The following is a 16911-nucleotide window of genomic DNA, read 5'->3' as shown; positions in this document are numbered from 1 at the left end:
GCTTTAAACTTTTGCTGTCTAAATAAATCTGGACATTCCGCAAGTGTTTGGGTTTATAGCTTGCTTCTTTGGTTCACCAGTTTCTCTACTTCTGCAAATCTGTAGTAGAAATTCAGACTCTCGGGGTTGGCCAATGTGCCTGATGGTTTAATTACCTTACCGGATACAATTTGCTTGACTGGGAGTTCAACCTTCTTCAAATTGACCGTTGTCTTGGATACAGTCAACACGCGACTCCCGTGAATCGGAGAAGAAGAAGGAACAGACTGTACTCACGGGGATTTCTGGGGTCTCAAAGACATATTTTGGAACATGCCGAGGACTCAGTTCTACTTTTATGGCCGCTTGGACTTCCTCTACCAGTTTTTGAGTAAAAGAAACACCTGGGCGCATGAGCAGGAAGAGCATCACGGTTTCATCTACATCCCGCGGTCGACGTTGTCCCACACATATAGAGTCAGCAACCTCATTGGCGAACTTTGTTTCAAGAACGCTGTATATTTCCGCAGATCCAAACCGCACCCCTGATGGGTTGAGAACACCATCTGCGCGTCCCAGGAAAAATATTTGTTTGGTGGTGGGATGGATCATGATAAAGTCGCCGTGGGTCCAAACATCTAATAGATCGTTAGCCAATGACCTCTCTTCGGGAAAGGAGTAGGATCGAAATACCATCAAATCGAGCAAAATAAGCATCGAAATAGCGTTGTGGCCCGTTCTCTCCCCAAAACATAACGGGCATGTTAGGGAATGCTGCGGTGGCTACTAATTCCCCTGGAACCCCATGTTCGAGTGGAATCCCTTTTACCCCTTTTCCGCCTTCCACTGTCTGATCGTAGACAGCAATAGGGGTTCCAAGGCTGGGCCCTTGGCATCCGCCGACATACAACGGTGTCAACGCGTTTTCGGTCCCAAATGTACCCGCAATATCCGTGCCACCGGAAATATTGGCCAATTGTACAGTAGTCGGGAATCCTTCATCATAAAACCATTCGAAAAGGGCATCAGAAAGCACCATGCCGGTACTTGTTACGACCTTCAGATTGCTAAGATCAACTATTTCTCGGGGTCGGATGCCGTTCTTTTGTAATTCATGCAGATATCGTGGAGATGTCCCCAGGTGGGTAACCCTGACTTGGTTAGAATGGCGCCTTTGCAATCAGTTTGAGGCAGAACTCACTTCTGCTCTCCCGCTAGTTTAACAAACGCAGTCACATCGGGCAACAGTGGACTACCGTCATACAAAACCACCCTGCATCCCAGCAATAATGGCTGTAGTGCCGCGAGATACATAATCCATCCTGTTGTTGTGTACTGCATGGCCACGGAATCTGACTTCAATTCTCGGTGCAGTTTTGATTCTTTCATTCCAGTGAAAACAACACCTCCAACAGAGTGCACAATACATTTTGGGATTCCGGTGGTACCTGATGATGCCTTTCGTATTAGGCCTTTGTGTAGAACGACAAAGCTTTGGAACATTCTCTTACCCGATGAATATACGATCAAAAATGGATCACTGAATTTGACTCTCACAAATTCCAACCTATCTGAAGTCCTCTTCGACAAGAAAGCAGCCAAAGTTTGCGTCCTAGGCACCGCGCTCACATCAGCAGGGCGATCTTGGAATCGAGGCTGCGACACGACGCCTTGAAACTCCTCCACCGCCTCCATTCCCTCAACGATCTCTTTCATTTTCGATCTCAAATCAAGGGTCTTTCCGTTATACACTGTCCAGTCATCCATAAACAGCCATCGGGGCTTGATCTGTAGCAAACGATCTAAAATTCCCTTCACTCCCATATCAGTGGAGCTCGAAGAAAATAACCCTCCAAGCGCAGTCACAGCCAGAAACACGACAAGTGTATCAAAACTATTACTCGCAACGACGGCCACCCTATCCCCCTTCTTCACACCAGCAGCCTTCATAGCCTGCGACAAATGGCCAACTCCCCTTCTCAGTTCCCCCCATGAGACATTCCGCCTTCCCTCCAAACCAGCCTCTCTTATCTCCGTCAGAGCGATCTTCTCATCTTCCTTGCCTGTCGTGCACACAACTGAAGGCGACACACTAGCCTGTCCAGCAGTAAAAAGAGTGTTCTCCGCGAAATTCATATAGATGCCCTCGAACCATTCAGGGACGCTGTCCATGCGTGCAGACTCATCGACGACTGTCGTGTGGCTGCCTGAGTGGATCGGGCTAAGGTCATGCCAGCAGAAATCCCAAAATGCCGCACGGTTTTGGACGGAGTAATCGTACAAGGAGAGGAAGTCCTGAAAATTTGTTTTATGTTAACTTGTCAAAAATCATTTGGTCCATATCCTTGGCAAAGGGGAGAGTGTCATCGCTTGCAGACTGTCATCGAGGACGAAAAAGGCCAAACGACACAACATGCTAAGTCTAAACAAAAACAACCGCACAAATGCAGCAAATAATTGTGATATCGATTACCGCCAACTACTTCCCATGGCAATGGTGGTTCTTCCTACATTCCACCACACCAACCAATGCCCAAAAATAAAGGCGATCTGTTGAAGGATATCTCGAAAAGGAAACCTCAAAAATCCAAGTCAAGCATAGGCACAAAACAAATTGAAAAACAAATCAAAATCTGTAATTGGAGCATGTATATACCGGAAACTTCAACCCGGTCTTGCGCTCCAACCGTCGTCGAAATTGGCCGAGATTTGACGACTCGGGATCAGGATGCTCCCATAGTTTGCGGGGTACGGCGTACGTGGACATGATATGATATATCTAGATAGTGAGATAAGTGCTTCGAAAACCACTCAAAACGCGGGGTGGAGCCAACAGCAACTCCGTTATATGTAACAAATCTTGAGCAACTTTGAAATCCAGCAGCAACGGGCTGTTTGTTTGCTACCGAATACCCAAGCAATAGGATAGCAAGATGGTGTTATATACGGATGCCAAGGCACGGCCATCCCCCGCGCATCCCATTTACGACGGTTTCACCAACATTAGCTCGAGATTGTGAGCCGCTTAATTTATCCGCGGTGCTTGTCTCTGCTGCCATCTGGCATTTTGTCGGTGCTGCTGCTTTTACCTTTTCAACCTTAACAGGGTCATTTGGCGATGCTAGTGCCGACTTCCTCGGCCCTTTGCGTCCTAGGTTGCCGGGAAAGCGGCTATTATCTTGTAAAGCTAGTGGAATTCAGGGATTTTACCTGGTGTTTATGTGGTGAAATAGCTAGTAAGGCCCGAGAAATATCTAGGGACCTAGGAAATATGTGGGTTATTCTTATTCTTATTCTTATCCTTGGCTCTATACAGTCAGATTCTATGATTGCCAATACTCTAGATACATGATATATGTCATCCTTGATGAGAGTGATTTCAACCACACCCATTTAGATAGGTCTCAGGGAAGCCCTTAGGCCCTGTATAGATCTATCTAACATTTTTTATCAAAGCAGGAAGGGGACAAAGGCGCTGACATCTTTATATCTAATTCACGCTCTTTCGATCTTGTGCTGTATATGAATAGGAAATGTGTAGTTGCTTTTGCGAGAGGTTTCATCATGACCGCAACCCTATAGACGGACGGCCTTTCGTTATTCCATGTATGTGAGGAGCTGGTCATCCTGGGGTTTTTTGACACTCAAATCTGGCCGGCCGTTCGACGTAATAATTTTTCGTTGAGATGAAAACCTTCTTTCCAATGGTAGAAACGAAACATAGCACACATCAGGCGCCTAATGCTCACACCCGTCCATCGACATCCTTACCATCGTCGTTTTAACAATGGAAATATGTCAGTCCAAGTTAACGTGAATGAGCAATAGGAGTCTCCATTTTATCTCAAACATGCAGTGAGTCCTAGATGTGCGAAATGTCAACCACTTGGCTGGATGCTATACGCTCCCTGCCATCCAGCCAGTCACTCTCCGCCGGCCAGGACACAGAGCCCTCAAGAGGAGCCTCGAAAACCAGGTTAACAAATCCGATTCGATAGAAAGAAATATATGTTTTCGAACGCGAAACAAAACTGGAAACAAGTCATCACTATGGCCCCTCAACCTCGCAAAGAGATAGGCTGGATGGAGAGTAGCCAATGAATACGCGAAGTGGGCAAATTTCAGCAAGAACTTGCGGAGCAAAGGAAGTTGTGGATTGGTGAATAAAACGCCATCTTCTGTTCCTTGCAATGATGACCGCCCAGTGTTTCAAGACTGGTTGTTTAAGAGATACAATGGATATTTTCAGGTGGTTAAAGGATGTATGCTTATGTCCTATCTCACCTATTGCACCATCGAGATGCCATACACTGCCTAACCGGATGGCCCACCTCACTATATGGGACTTAGTCATGATATATGCAGCTTCAAAATTTTCCGAGTCCTGAAGTGGGGGGAGGGGGGGGTTTCTGCATGCCGGCTTGCGAAGTAGATACACCACATGCTACGGAGGATTTCTTAACCGGCGAAGCTTTAGAAGTTATCACGGAATAGCTTGTGATTTGTGATTTCATTTATTTGCTTGCTTGCTTGTATGTACTCTGCACGAAATATAAAAATGAGAGAAAGCAATTCAAGATCATCGGGATGATCAATCGGTCAATCATAGAGAATGACGCCTGTCGAGTTCCTAACGTCCACAAAGGCTATTGGCAGACTCGTATAGTTATTGCTGCAGGTTCTTGATCATTGACCAAGAGAACAAGCCAGTTCAGCGCTCATGCCGAACTGACATTCTTCTTATTACGCACATCAAAGCAACCCACAAGGCAACCCGGTCATTGGGTTGTGTATTCATTATATATATATATATCTTCATTGGACGAGGAGGTTTGGCATTTAGAAAAGCGGATTCATACAATCACTTTGGAATGGAATAACTATGTATGACCAGCAGATACGATCACATTCGAGAAAACTTCAGCGCCCTTCAGCAAAAGCGTATCTCATTTTGAAATTGCATATCTTATTGGAACTCAAAAGCTAATTGCAAAATAATAATATGTATCACGGAAATTAACGTTCGACGCCTCCCCCAGTCGACAAGTGAAGTTGATGCTTGTCAGAAAAACCACTTTAGATATTCATTGCCGGCAGCGGGTGTTTCAGGTTTTGGGGATGAAGGGCGTTCAGGTAAAGTTTGCGGATCTAGATTTCTGGATGAAGCCGTCTATTCCTTGTAACCTTATCGGAGAGAATCCGAAGCAGCTTGTGATCAATGCCCTAGCAAATTTAACATTTTACTGTGCGTAGCATAGCAGAGATAAATGTAGCTGAGTAAGGAATGGGGTTGAGGGAGGTAAATACGTGAGATGAGGTCATTCAACGCAACTTACTTGAGATTTAGAGCAGAGAAAATATATAAAAATAAAAAAATAAAAAAATAAATAGCGCTTGGAAAACCAGATGCCCTCCTCTCTTGGCTTTTCTCTTCAGTGTATCTACCCTAACTATTAATTATATGGAGATGTTGTTGAGAGGACGAGTAAATAGTACGGCAAAGGCGCGGAAGACAAAATAAACACAATCCCATGAGGCCAGGACCAGGGTTGAGAAAAGTTTCTCACCCCGTCAAACCTCCAAAAGGGAAAACGAACCCAACACCCTTGAGGCTGAGCAGGTTTTTCTTGCGGGTTAAAAATCTTGAAACTTGGCATGCACAAAAAAAAAAAAAAAAAAAAAATCCCCGGCAGCTTGGCGAAAACGTCTCCAGGGACTGCCCTTGACTACCCTTTGGGAGGATGCTAGGGCTGGATTGGGGACGCCAGAACCAATCAAAGCCTCAGTGCCCCTGGTGCCTGAAAACAGTTGTGTGCTGGGCGTCGGCTCGTCGAATCCGTCGAGTCTCTACTGCATCTTCTATAGGTTGCAAGGTTTCTCCGTGCTGGGCCAGTAGAATTGACCAAGGCGGGGGTGCACATGGGATGCAAAAGATTTTCGCCCCTGTGGGGTCAACCTTATACGTTCTGCTCAGTCTTAGAACATACCAGATATTATTCCGTGCCTTCGCTTGGCGTTCTGGAGCAAATTTTTTCATGCGTTCGTTCCAAGTGGCTTGAGATTTTTGTTTCTTTTCTTGTTTTACGCATGTTGAATAGGGGTTGCGAGACCCTCGAAGTCCAACCTCCGCTGAGCATTGTATCTAGAGATAGTGGATCAATAAGAGAGTAGTAAGAACAACAACCGTGAGAATTGTGGAAGATTGGAAGATTCTTGTTCATTTCTATGCTCCCTTTCAAAGAGAAATAATGATGGAGATTATCCTGCGCGCCATAATTATTCGAATATTATTCCATGGATATCAACCAGCGGCAGGTTTTTCAACGGTGATGCCGCTGTAACTTTCTCGAGATATGGCGCGTAAATTTGTGGGACATGCCGCAAACGGTTGAACCACTCCTTGGTCTCCATCAAATAATATCTCAGAGGGAAAGAGTGTCAAAAGCAGAAATGCGATTCTCACATTGATTTGCTGCATTGCTGCAAGGGGGTTGAGTGCTTGCCACAAGCTGCTGGGACTGCGGGAAGATGCACTCACTGTCCCCCGGCTCTGAGAGGCTGATGCTGATGCTCCAGGGCTGTTCAACAGTTGGGTTGGGTTCCTTTGCAATTTGGGCAACGAGAAACACTTTGCGCGGGGATGTATTCGGTAACTAGCCCGTACCTAGGGTCTAAGTTAACGATATCATTCTCTTCGGCTTCTCCCTCATATTACTTTTCTTTCTCCCTGTCCGTGTCGGATGTTGCGATGAACAATCGAAACATCACACGCTGAGTGGCCACTGCCAAGGGTAGGGTCTCCAAACCGGCGTCACTCGCGCGACGCGAAACCTGCACCGTGGTGGGGATTGGCTCAGCTGCATTAGCATGTTTCGAATTTCTCGTTCTGGGCGACGCCATGCAAAAATTTGACCTTCCCTTCTCAGGTGATGGTTGTAACCAGCCAAAACTCTGCGGGCCAATGACCTCGAAATACCTCCCTTGACATCATCCACTCTGCAACGTCTGGTCCTGACCTAAGTACTGCCGCCAAATGGGCCGCTTTGGGAGGCACAGGAAGTGGATATTAACTTGCCCTAGCGTGCAGGCAGGGGGCGGGGGGGGGGGGATGACAGGCTTGCAGTCAATGCTGGTATTGTCCACGCTTTTTGAGAGTATCCGGAGGGTCGCCCGGTGAAGGCGTAGCCTGGTATTCGGTGTGCTCTCTTCTCTTCCGACAGGCCATCGTGCTATATTAACCTCGATGCCCGCCTATTGACCATGGTTGTTTTATTTCTTTTCCCTTCTCACGCTGGACCGTTTTGACCGTACCCACAGTTCAATCTCTCATCCTCTCATCCTCGTTAAGGGTTTTGTTAGATTTTGTTTCTTCGACTTAGGATAACAGGACTGGTTCCTAGTTCAAGAGTCTATACATTCCTTGGAAATAGTCAAAGCAAGTCTGCGTGGTCAGAAGGAATATATCCATAGCTTCTCGTGAGCATTGTCAGGCAAAGCGAACTCTCAGCAAATTATCACTTTCTGTTCTGTGAACTGCTACAGAACTGCTCTCTACGAAGGTAAACTTCTTCTCTTCTGTGTTATGTCACAACTGCTGGAACTTTCCGGCATCTGAGATGTGACCTATTTTTGATATTCAATACATCTTTGAACTTCCTTTAACTGGTGTTTTCTTTATTCTCCTTTCCAGAACAGAACATTACATTCACAATTTTGCATCACCCCTGTGTTCTGGATTCTTCTTGTTGCATTTACTGACAGTCTCTAATAAGATTCGCTCCTTTTCTTGCTCGACTACTGTCTACTCTTCCCCTCGCTGTTCAGTGGGTTATTACAGTCCCTATCGAAATCACTTTCTCTTACTCTCCAAGGCTCTCGTCTGGAACGAGTTATCAGAAAAGATATAAGGAGCACTTGAACCTTAGTTCAGTGCACACACTCCTTCAAAACCAAGTCGCCAGATCAACACAGCATACAGATCGCTTCTGTGAAGCCCATCCACCAAATCTCCAAACTTTCTTCCCATTAAATCGACGATTAAAAGGAAAGGAAAGGAAAATACGTATAGCCATGCATTTTTCAACCTCATTTGTGGCTGTGGTCGCAGCTTTGTTGTCCGCTAGCACCGTAGATGCCCACATGGTCATCACCTCACCAACTCCATTCAATCCCGAACAGCTGACCAACAGTCCCCTCGATCCTAGCGGAGCCGATTTCCCCTGCAAATTTAGCGATACGTACACTGCTGGTAACGGCGCAGTTCCCGCTGAAAATATTTTCCCGGCTGGTTCCCAGCAGACCCTGTCATTTAAAGGCAGCGCTGTTCACGGTGGTGGATCCTGCCAGCTCTCCATCACCGACGACAAACTTCCTAATAAGAGCTCTGTCTGGAAAGTCATCCACTCCATCGAGGGGGGCTGTCCTTCCTCAGTAGATGGTAATCTGCCGGAGGACGCCAACGGAACTGGTGCCTCCGTATTCAAATTCCAGATCCCCGATACCATCAAGCCGGGTGACTACACCTTCGCCTGGACCTGGTATAACCGAATCGGCAACCGCGAGCTCTACATGAACTGTGCTGCGATCACCGTCACTGCAGCTGTCAAGCGTCGCTACGCTCCCCTCCCAACCGCCCAGACCGCCAACCACGTCTCCCTCTCCAAACGCCAAGATCTACCAATGATGTTCGTGGCTAACATCAACGGCTGCACCACCAGCGAGGGCAAGGACATTCGCTTCCCAAACCCAGGAGAATCTGTTCAGTATGCGGGCAAGCCCTCAAACCTCATGGGAACCAACCAACCCATCTGCAGCTGGAAGGATGGCAAACCTGGTCCTATTCCTGGTAATGGGAGTGGCGGTTCCAAACCCCCACCTTCATCTACGGTTTCTGTTGAGCCTCAATATCCAACTCCAGAATCGATTCCTGTTTCACCGCCCACTTCTCCTAGTGTCGTTCTGCCCTCAAGCTACGCATCGGCCCCAATAGCATCCCGGCCATTTAACGCCCCAGAAGTCTCCCCGGGCTTTTTCGCAACACAGAAACTCTCGGCACCAGGGCCCTCTGCCACTCCAGCTTCACCCCTATCCGCACCCAATCCTGGCGCTGGCGCTGGCACTGCCATAGACAAGAATTCTAGCAACAGTGGCAGCGGCAGCGGCGGTTCCATGAATGGCCCATGCTCAAACGAGGGTGAATGGAACTGCTTTGGTAACGGTCTGAAATTACAACGTTGTGCGAGCGGTATGTGGTCTGCCGTGACCGCGGTTGCGCAAGGAACTAAGTGCACATCCAACTCTGGAGACATTGACATCTCAGTGGTGAAGCGCGGTGTTGTCGCTCCAGCTAAGATGCATCGACGAAGGGGCCATGGTTCGCATCTGTCGTGAGGCAAAATAAACACAGGAAAAAGAAAATCGAAATTACTAACTTCTGAGGAGCGGTATGTCGGAAAGCAGTTGATTGGTCAACTTTGCCATTGCCGGGAAATGAAAGGAATAGTTATCACATACGAACTTGATATAAATTCTTTGCTGGACTGGCCTTCTGATTTCTCATACCCTCACACCCCTTCTTTTCTCCTTTCTGGCCTTATGTGGTGGTCTACGGCATCTGTTCATGTGGAGTTTGACTTGCAGAAGTTATCTACAGTTCATTTTGCCGTCATTCCACTTGTTGCTCTTGATATCCTCTTCGTTGTCATATAATTATTGGGTCTGGTCATCATGTTTTCCTTGAGTAGAAACAGGTGTGCGTCATCATTTGTAAACTTTCTTTTCATTTCTTTAATTCCTGTCGTTCTCCTGTGACTGGGATTTCTTTGTCAAATACGGGACCTTCTGTGTTTCGCTTCTTTTTCTTTCCTTAATTTCACTTCAGTTCAAACCCTTGTCCTCACATAACCCCTTATACCACTGTTTATAGAAACCTTCACAGTCAACAAAAGATTTTTAAAAAGAAAGTATCCCTTGCCAAATTTCTATATGGTAGTATTCGTTATTAAAAAGCAAAAATGAAACAAATAAAAAAATAACCTGGTCCTTGTTTTAACAACAGATCCCACTTACCTTATACCAAACCCTCTAGTTCTGATCTCCTGTATACGACTCCTTCTTGAAAGACATTCAACCCACCAAGCAAAACATTCTATACAACATATCAGTGGGATGGAGATTCACAAACACATGCTTCTTACATATAACTAGTTCCACATTGCACTAAATCCCCACCTTATTTGGCATACAGCGAATTCTCAGTCCGCCAGGTAAACTCCCTTTCCTTACAGCTGGATCATGCTGGGGAATCATCTTGTCTATCTTACCTCGTATCTTAAGGATTATGGCTGGGTACAGTACAGAGGGGTGGGAGAATCTGCTATTCTGTCCATTGACTAGCACTGCTCCATATTAAATATGTCATCGGTTACTTAAAAGGTTTTACATCGTATGCTCTGACTTCAAGATTGGATGCTATATATCAAAGCTCCTCCACTTTCGATTCTCTGCGATTGTTTCCGCGGCGTCCCCGAACTGTTTCTTGCTATTATAGATAGCTAGATAATAATACACTGCAACCACGGTTTAATGTTCATAATCAATCTGAAACGTTTCTGATGCCGTTTTTATGCCCGATGGGCGGTTGGGGCAGGGCGTTGCCAATCACGAGTTGGATAAAACCATTGATTCCAGTCAGCCAATATAAGCTGATGAGAAAGTGAAAATAGGACTTCAAATGGTAACTCTCATATTATTCGTCGTAAATGTCACCAAGGGTAAATCTGCATGTTCTCGGGAATATTAACAGGTATATGTTGACGCCTTCTTTCAAGGACAAAACTCAAAATATGATGGAGCCGGGTTTATGAGTAAAACTGTGATGAGGAGATATATTCCTAGATGAATCAAGCACAGAAAGAAACCGACGCAGGAAGAAAATCGTCGTGTTCTTCCTTGTATCCCGAAGACAAAAGTAATGGGATCTTCTCAATATCTTTGACGACTAGGTTTGAAAAGAAAGTAGTGACCAAATTATCGTCGTCCACAGCTCAGCTAAGGATGAGAAGCAATTCCGGCAACACTAATGTCCGAAGATCAATGATCAAGAAAGCTCTTTGGATGTTGTTTCGAAACCGCATTCTTCTCGTCATGTTAGAGCACAGGATGTTGCCGGAGCAGGAAGTTGAATTCGAACATCACGTGAGTAAATATCTTACCTCAGTTGCCAAGCCGCCCAATCAGGAAATAAGGGCTTAGGGTTTGCAACCTTCCCAACAAGCCCTCCAAACCCTCCTTACCCCAAGCGAAACCCACATTGAAAGTCCGTGGATTTGAAGTCGCCAACGTCTGCTTTCAACAATCACCGCCAACGACGGTCAGCAACAAGTCGACAAAATGGCATCTCGCCCAACTGTCACCATCGCTAATGCTGAGGGCAAGCCCAGCGGTGAAACGCACCCTTTGCCCGCTGTTTTCACATCGCCAATCCGACCCGACATTGTCCAGTAAGCCTGCGAGCGGAAGACTAAGAACATTGATTGTTGGGGTATAAACTGATGGCGAAATTAGGTCGGTGCACACTGGTATCGCGAAAAACAAGAGACAGCCATATGCCGTGAGCGAGAAGGCTGGTGAACAAACTTCCGCCGAGTCCTGGGGTACTGGTACGTGGAAAGCAATTATACTATCAAATAAGCTCGTTGTTTTGGGAGGAAAAAGGGCAAAAAACACTGATAATCTACAAGGACGTGCTGTCGCTCGTATCCCCCGTGTTTCTGGAGGAGGAACACACCGTGCTGGTCAAGCTGCTTTCGGTAATCAATGTCGCGCCGGTCGTATGTTCGCTCCCACTAAGGTCTGGAGAAAATGGCACCAGAAGATTAACCTTGGTCAAAAGTAAGCCTTTCAAACGGAGTTCAGTTGATGATTGAGATGGGAGGGGGGGAAGAAATTGAAGATAGTCAATCTGTGATTCTAATAGTGCTCTACTAGGCGATTTGCTACCGCCTCTGCCCTGGCTGCTTCGTCCGTCCCTGCCCTTCTTTTTGCCCGTGGTCACCGTGTTGCCAGTGTCCCCGAAGTTCCCCTCGTAGTCGACTCCAAGGCCTTCGAGAACAACGCCATCGTTAAGACCAAGGCTGCCATCGCCCTTCTCAAGAACGTCGGAGCTGGCCCAGATCTCGTCAAGGTCGAGGAATCCCGCAAGATCCGCGCTGGAAAGGGCAAGATGCGTGGCCGAAGATACCGCCAACGCCGTGGACCTCTCGTCGTCTACAACCCAGATGTCGATGGAAAAGACCTAGTCAAAGCCTTCCGCAACATCCCCGGTGTTGAGACTTCCTCCGTTTTCTCTCTCAACCTCCTCCAGTTGGCCCCTGGCGGACACCTTGGTCGTTTCATCGTCTGGACCTCTTCCGCCTTTGCCGCACTTGACACCATCTACGGTTCCACCACCACCCCATCCGCCCTTAAGAAGGACTTCCTCCTCCCATCCAACCTCGTCTCTAACGCTGATATCACCCGCCTTATCAACTCTTCCGAAGTCCAATCTGCCCTCCGTGAGCCAAAGGGATACGCCAAGACCAAGAGAACTGGCGTCCAGAAGAAGAACCCTCTCAAAAACAGACAGGTCCTCCTCAGACTCAATCCATACGCTGCTGCCTTCTCGAAACAGCAGCTTGGCCAGAAGGGCCTTGACGCCGGCAAGCCTGATCGTGCTGGTGAGACTTTCCACAAGATTCTGGCTCAGGAGTAAAGTGTTTAGGGTTCTTTTTTTAAAAACAAAATAATGTGATTTTGTCATCTGACTCTGGAGCGTGGTTTTATATGAGGTGTTCTTCTTTCTCTCACTTAGATGTGAATTATGCTGTTTTGATTTGCCATATCAGATGCTACACGAACGTAAACGGGAGAAATGGATATGGTAGGAGCTGATAATCCTATATTTTCTATCTTGATTCCGCTCCTCATGTTACTTTCTAGTCAATGGTCGTGTAGATCGTAGCCGCCCTTAAGACCCCCATCAACCATTGGATCACAATATCACCAGATCCACACTCCATGATGATATTATATTTACCAATGTGTAAGATCACCTGTTATCTTTCATTCCTTGAAAATGATCAAGACACTCAAATCTTGCACGACATAGTCTCAAGTTACTTATCACAGACGTAAACCTGAGAATTGATGTCTGATAACTTTGACAAATGGTTGTGTGTTGTCACCCTGACATAAGTGGATGGACGGACGTCGCCCAATCCTCAGGTTGCGCGGAATGCTTCACCACCGCACCACGAGGGCAATGACCAAACATGATAAACTCGAAATTATCTCTGGCTCATGGGGTCTTTGTCTCGGTGATTTGTCTCTCATTCCACAAATTCCATTCCATTACCGATCCTTCACAATATTAAACGCAATTGATGTCCCTTCATCCCTTGTGTCAGTGAGACATTCGTAATAAAACACCCCAGGATGATGCTAAGCTGCATAGTATGGATTGGCTTCGGGGATGAAAGGGCAAGGAACAGACCCCAAGGTGCAGGGATGGGAACGCCCTCTCTGTAATCCGAGCGATACGTGGCTCTGTGGTTACTAACTAACCAGCTTAACTACTAACTAGTTAACTAACTACCTAAGCTGGTAGAGTTTTTCTTTTCGAGTTTCATACGCACGTTGTTTGCATCCAGTTTCCAGCACGCATAACTGGTTGCTGGGGAAAAAAGGACCCAAAGTCAGCAGTTAATTCTCCCACTGCCAGACTCGTCACCTAGACTTATTATCGCTAAGCTTCCGAGGCAATATGCTTAGGAATCATCTCAAGCCGAACTGCAGGCACTATTTCTATATAACAAGCCTCAAACTGCCGAATCCAACCCGGTTAGTTAGAGGGTCAGAACCCAGCTTTTGGTACACTAACTCAGCTGCTAAACGGCATCTCCCGTCACATTCGTCCCTTGAAATTTGAACCCCGCAGGCGCAAGTTGAACTTGAACCTAGGTCCCTGGCAAGTACCTCCTTGGTTCTTAGCCAGAGTTGCCCACTGCAAGCCATACCAAAGCAAATTACGAAATTAAGGGCTGTGCGCATGTTTTTATTGGGCCGGAGGAACCCCTCTCCGGACAGATATGGACCCCCCAGAGCATGGACCATTATCCTAAACCAACATCCTGAGAAACTGAAACCTCAGATGCTGGGCAATCACGGAGGCTGAGTTTTCCTCGCTTGTTCATCAAAGTTTTCTGCATTCGTATCGTAACTGGAAATTTGAAGCAGACGATCTTCGTCAAGATCCACTGCCATGCGGATATGGAAGAAAGAAAACCAAGCTCACTATTGTTCTTCTCTTTGAGACGGCAAACTGGGTGTTAGAACATTGAAAGAGTTTCCGAGTTCTGACAATTCCAGGTCCCGGCATGCCGATCGCTTGATAATCAAATTCACCATGCAACGGTCTAAAATGCAAAAAGGAAAAAAAAAAAAAAAAAAAAAAAAACGAATCAAAAATATGTCGAGACAAAACTCAGCCAACCCACGCCCATTGTCGTACCTCCGCATAATCCATACCCTGTCAACGGTTCTCGGACCCTTTCGTTTCCAGGCTCCTCCAATCAATGCTAAATTAGCCGCACTTATTTACTCGCTTGGCTCCAAGCGCTTGGTGTGGGCAATATTGTCAGCCTTGCAAAGCCTGTTCAAAGGGCGAGAATCCCTTTCGTGGTTCGCAGCAGCTGGTCTCTTTTTGATATTCACATGCTATGAAGAGTAGTTTATGCGCATCAAATATATATTACTAACAGGAAAATAATGCTACCTGGATATGCCATGGTTTTGCACTGGCATCGCGCACTCATTTTAGGAGGAGAAGTGGAAGCTGCATTAATTGAAGTTTTTACATAGCCGGACATCAACAATCTATTTGCCATCCTTGCAGCTGAGATTAACCAACCACCTTCTCAACTTACCAAAGCGGATAGCTTGATTGCTGCAGCACGGAGGCTGAACCCGTACCGGATGATGGAGAAAGGGAGGGTGTCCAAGGACGAGAAATCAATCCACAGCTGCTGCGGACGACAATATGAGATGATATGATCAAGGAGAAAGAATCAGTCGTCCTCGCGTGTGGCGGCACATAGTCAAATTATTCAAATAGACTCCAACATAGTTGGGTGTTGTAAAAGAAATAGATCTGTAGTTGAAGCAAAACCGAGGAAGCCGATGATATTTTATTCACCATAGAAATAAGCAACAATGTCTGAAGGAGGACTGACACATGTTGTTATCAACCTCATCTACAGCGTGTCCTCTGCAGTCTACCTAGAAGGGATGTTGTTGTGTGGGTATGTTTGTGTGTATGTATATATATATGTCCCTCAGGAATGAAGGTACTGAAATGATGTCATCCATCGCGAAATTTCTTGCAGACACTTTAGTCGCAGTTCAACACACAAATCAACTGGAAGTTTGAACTGCACTTCGGTGCTTTGCTTAACAACATGGAAGCACTTCTCTAACAAGTCATCTCCCTGTCCAGGCGGCCTTCTCAGTAACAAAGAGCACTCCGTACGCCGTGACATTCCTGTTCAAAAACGGTCAGCACAACGAAATGCCAGACTAGCGCGTTCGGGAATCCGTTCTTCCGTTTGTCTCATTTACAGTTGGCTTCCAGCTGGACATGCTTCCACACGAGAGGTCTTCTGGTAACCGGGGATTGGCGAAGAATGAGATTTCAAAAGCAGATAAGCACTGGTTTAATGCCGAAGTCTCTCGCTTGTGGTTGGGCTGTATCGTGATCCGTCCATGGGGCCGTGGATGGATGTTAAGATTTTTCAAGGCCCCCTAGAATCTTACATACACACACCCCTGACCGGCATCGTCCAGCAATCATGGGTTGCTGTACAACTGCCGCACAGCCATCAGCAAGGGCCACGGCATTCCAAGGTTAGGCGAGGGTAGTCTATCCAATTCCCTCCCACCTCGATGAGATCCCCCTGAAGACGCACACGATTATACATAAAGGCATAGAGAGCGGGCATGAGTTCAGCTGCATGGCTCGCAGGGCCCCTTCGCATTTAATTTCTACCCTGGCTCTTATTTTTATTATATACTTGCGTACTCCGTATTTATTTATTTTTATCTTTATTTTTGTTGCTTTGGTGGCGGGACTCGTGAGCCGCAAGGCAAGAAGCAAATGACGCTTATCAAGCCGATTCACCAGGCTAAGAATTAGCCTTGCCATCGTTGCTTTTTAGGTGCTTTTTCGAGTTACCCTGCGCATCTTCTTCGACCTCTTGATATCCCTGTGCCTCCCCTTACCTTTCTCCACTCCTCCCTCCCTCAATTTTGCGAGATTTTAGAATTGCCGAAGCGCAGCACAGCAGTGTGGTCCTCGGCAGGACTCTATCTCGAGCGGCGCTGAATTTGTTGCACTCTGAGGATGCATTCTCTTAAGAAACAGGCGGCAGTTTGCTAGCTGGATTGTCCGTGGCTGGGGTCCACGGCGAAGTCATTCCCTCTGGCCTACTTGTGCTTCAATATCATTTTCATCTGCCGATGCACCCAAATATCCCGTTTTTAACCACGCTCTATGCAAAGTCTGTTTATTTCCTTCTTTTTATCAAAACCCTAAACACATTCTACTTTGTCCTATCCCGTAACAGGGGTCCCGGGCGGTCGTGTGCCTTCATTCGTTCGGCTACGTAGATTCGTTTGCGGAAGAAAGTTTCGAAAGACGGCGGGTTCATTATTTTCAACCCTGTCAGGAACTCTTTCATGTCTGCACTATTTACTTGTAACGACTCGTGGCCTCAGGATAACAAGAAGGGGAAAGGGGTTGTCAAACTCCTCAGCAAAGCCACTTGGGTTTTCCATTTCCTATCTAGATACACACTCCCACGTTGTGGATGATTTGACTTGCTGGGTGAAAGTCGGCAA

At 46.6% G+C, this 16911-nt stretch overlaps 5 protein-coding genes across 5 annotated transcripts; 3 read left to right on the top strand and 2 right to left on the bottom strand.

The window, feature by feature from the left end:
- Positions 1–53: 53 nt before the first annotated feature.
- PAAG_08892 (acetoacetyl-coenzyme A synthetase) lies at positions 54–2746 on the bottom strand (the record flags this gene model as incomplete). The annotated part of the gene is made up of 6 exons (XM_015846660.1): positions 54–212; positions 277–617; positions 673–1130; positions 1181–1427; positions 1491–2274; positions 2636–2746. 6 exons carry the CDS (start codon positions 2744–2746, stop codon positions 54–56), a joined length of 2100 nt encoding a protein of 699 aa, XP_015701581.1.
- A 3944-nt stretch (positions 2747–6690) lies between these two features.
- On the bottom strand, positions 6691–6879 carry PAAG_08890 (hypothetical protein; the record flags this gene model as incomplete). Its single annotated transcript, XM_015846659.1, has 1 exon — positions 6691–6879. The coding sequence occupies one exon, from the start codon at positions 6877–6879 to the stop codon at positions 6691–6693; it is 189 nt and encodes a 62-aa protein (XP_015701580.1).
- A 1170-nt stretch (positions 6880–8049) lies between these two features.
- On the top strand, positions 8050–9369 carry PAAG_08889 (hypothetical protein; the record flags this gene model as incomplete). The annotated part of the gene is made up of 1 exon (XM_002789167.2): positions 8050–9369. One exon carries the CDS (start codon positions 8050–8052, stop codon positions 9367–9369), a length of 1320 nt encoding a protein of 439 aa, XP_002789213.2.
- A 2001-nt stretch (positions 9370–11370) lies between these two features.
- PAAG_08888 (60S ribosomal protein L4) lies at positions 11371–12730 on the top strand (the record flags this gene model as incomplete). The annotated part of the gene is made up of 4 exons (XM_002789166.2): positions 11371–11480; positions 11545–11639; positions 11721–11871; positions 11968–12730. The coding sequence occupies 4 exons, from the start codon at positions 11371–11373 to the stop codon at positions 12728–12730; spliced, it is 1119 nt and encodes a 372-aa protein (XP_002789212.1).
- Positions 12731–15228: 2498 nt separating this feature from the next.
- On the top strand, positions 15229–15445 carry PAAG_12653 (hypothetical protein; the record flags this gene model as incomplete). The annotated part of the gene is made up of 2 exons (XM_015848119.1): positions 15229–15317; positions 15355–15445. The coding sequence occupies 2 exons, from the start codon at positions 15229–15231 to the stop codon at positions 15443–15445; spliced, it is 180 nt and encodes a 59-aa protein (XP_015702268.1).
- Positions 15446–16911: the final 1466 nt, after the last annotated feature.

Source organism: Paracoccidioides lutzii (genome assembly GCF_000150705.2).
Source record: "Paracoccidioides lutzii Pb01 unplaced genomic scaffold supercont2.50, whole genome shotgun sequence".
Taxonomy (NCBI): domain Eukaryota; kingdom Fungi; phylum Ascomycota; class Eurotiomycetes; order Onygenales; family Ajellomycetaceae; genus Paracoccidioides; species Paracoccidioides lutzii.
Note: the sequence above shows the minus strand (reverse complement) of the source record. Positions and strands in the feature narration are given on the sequence as shown.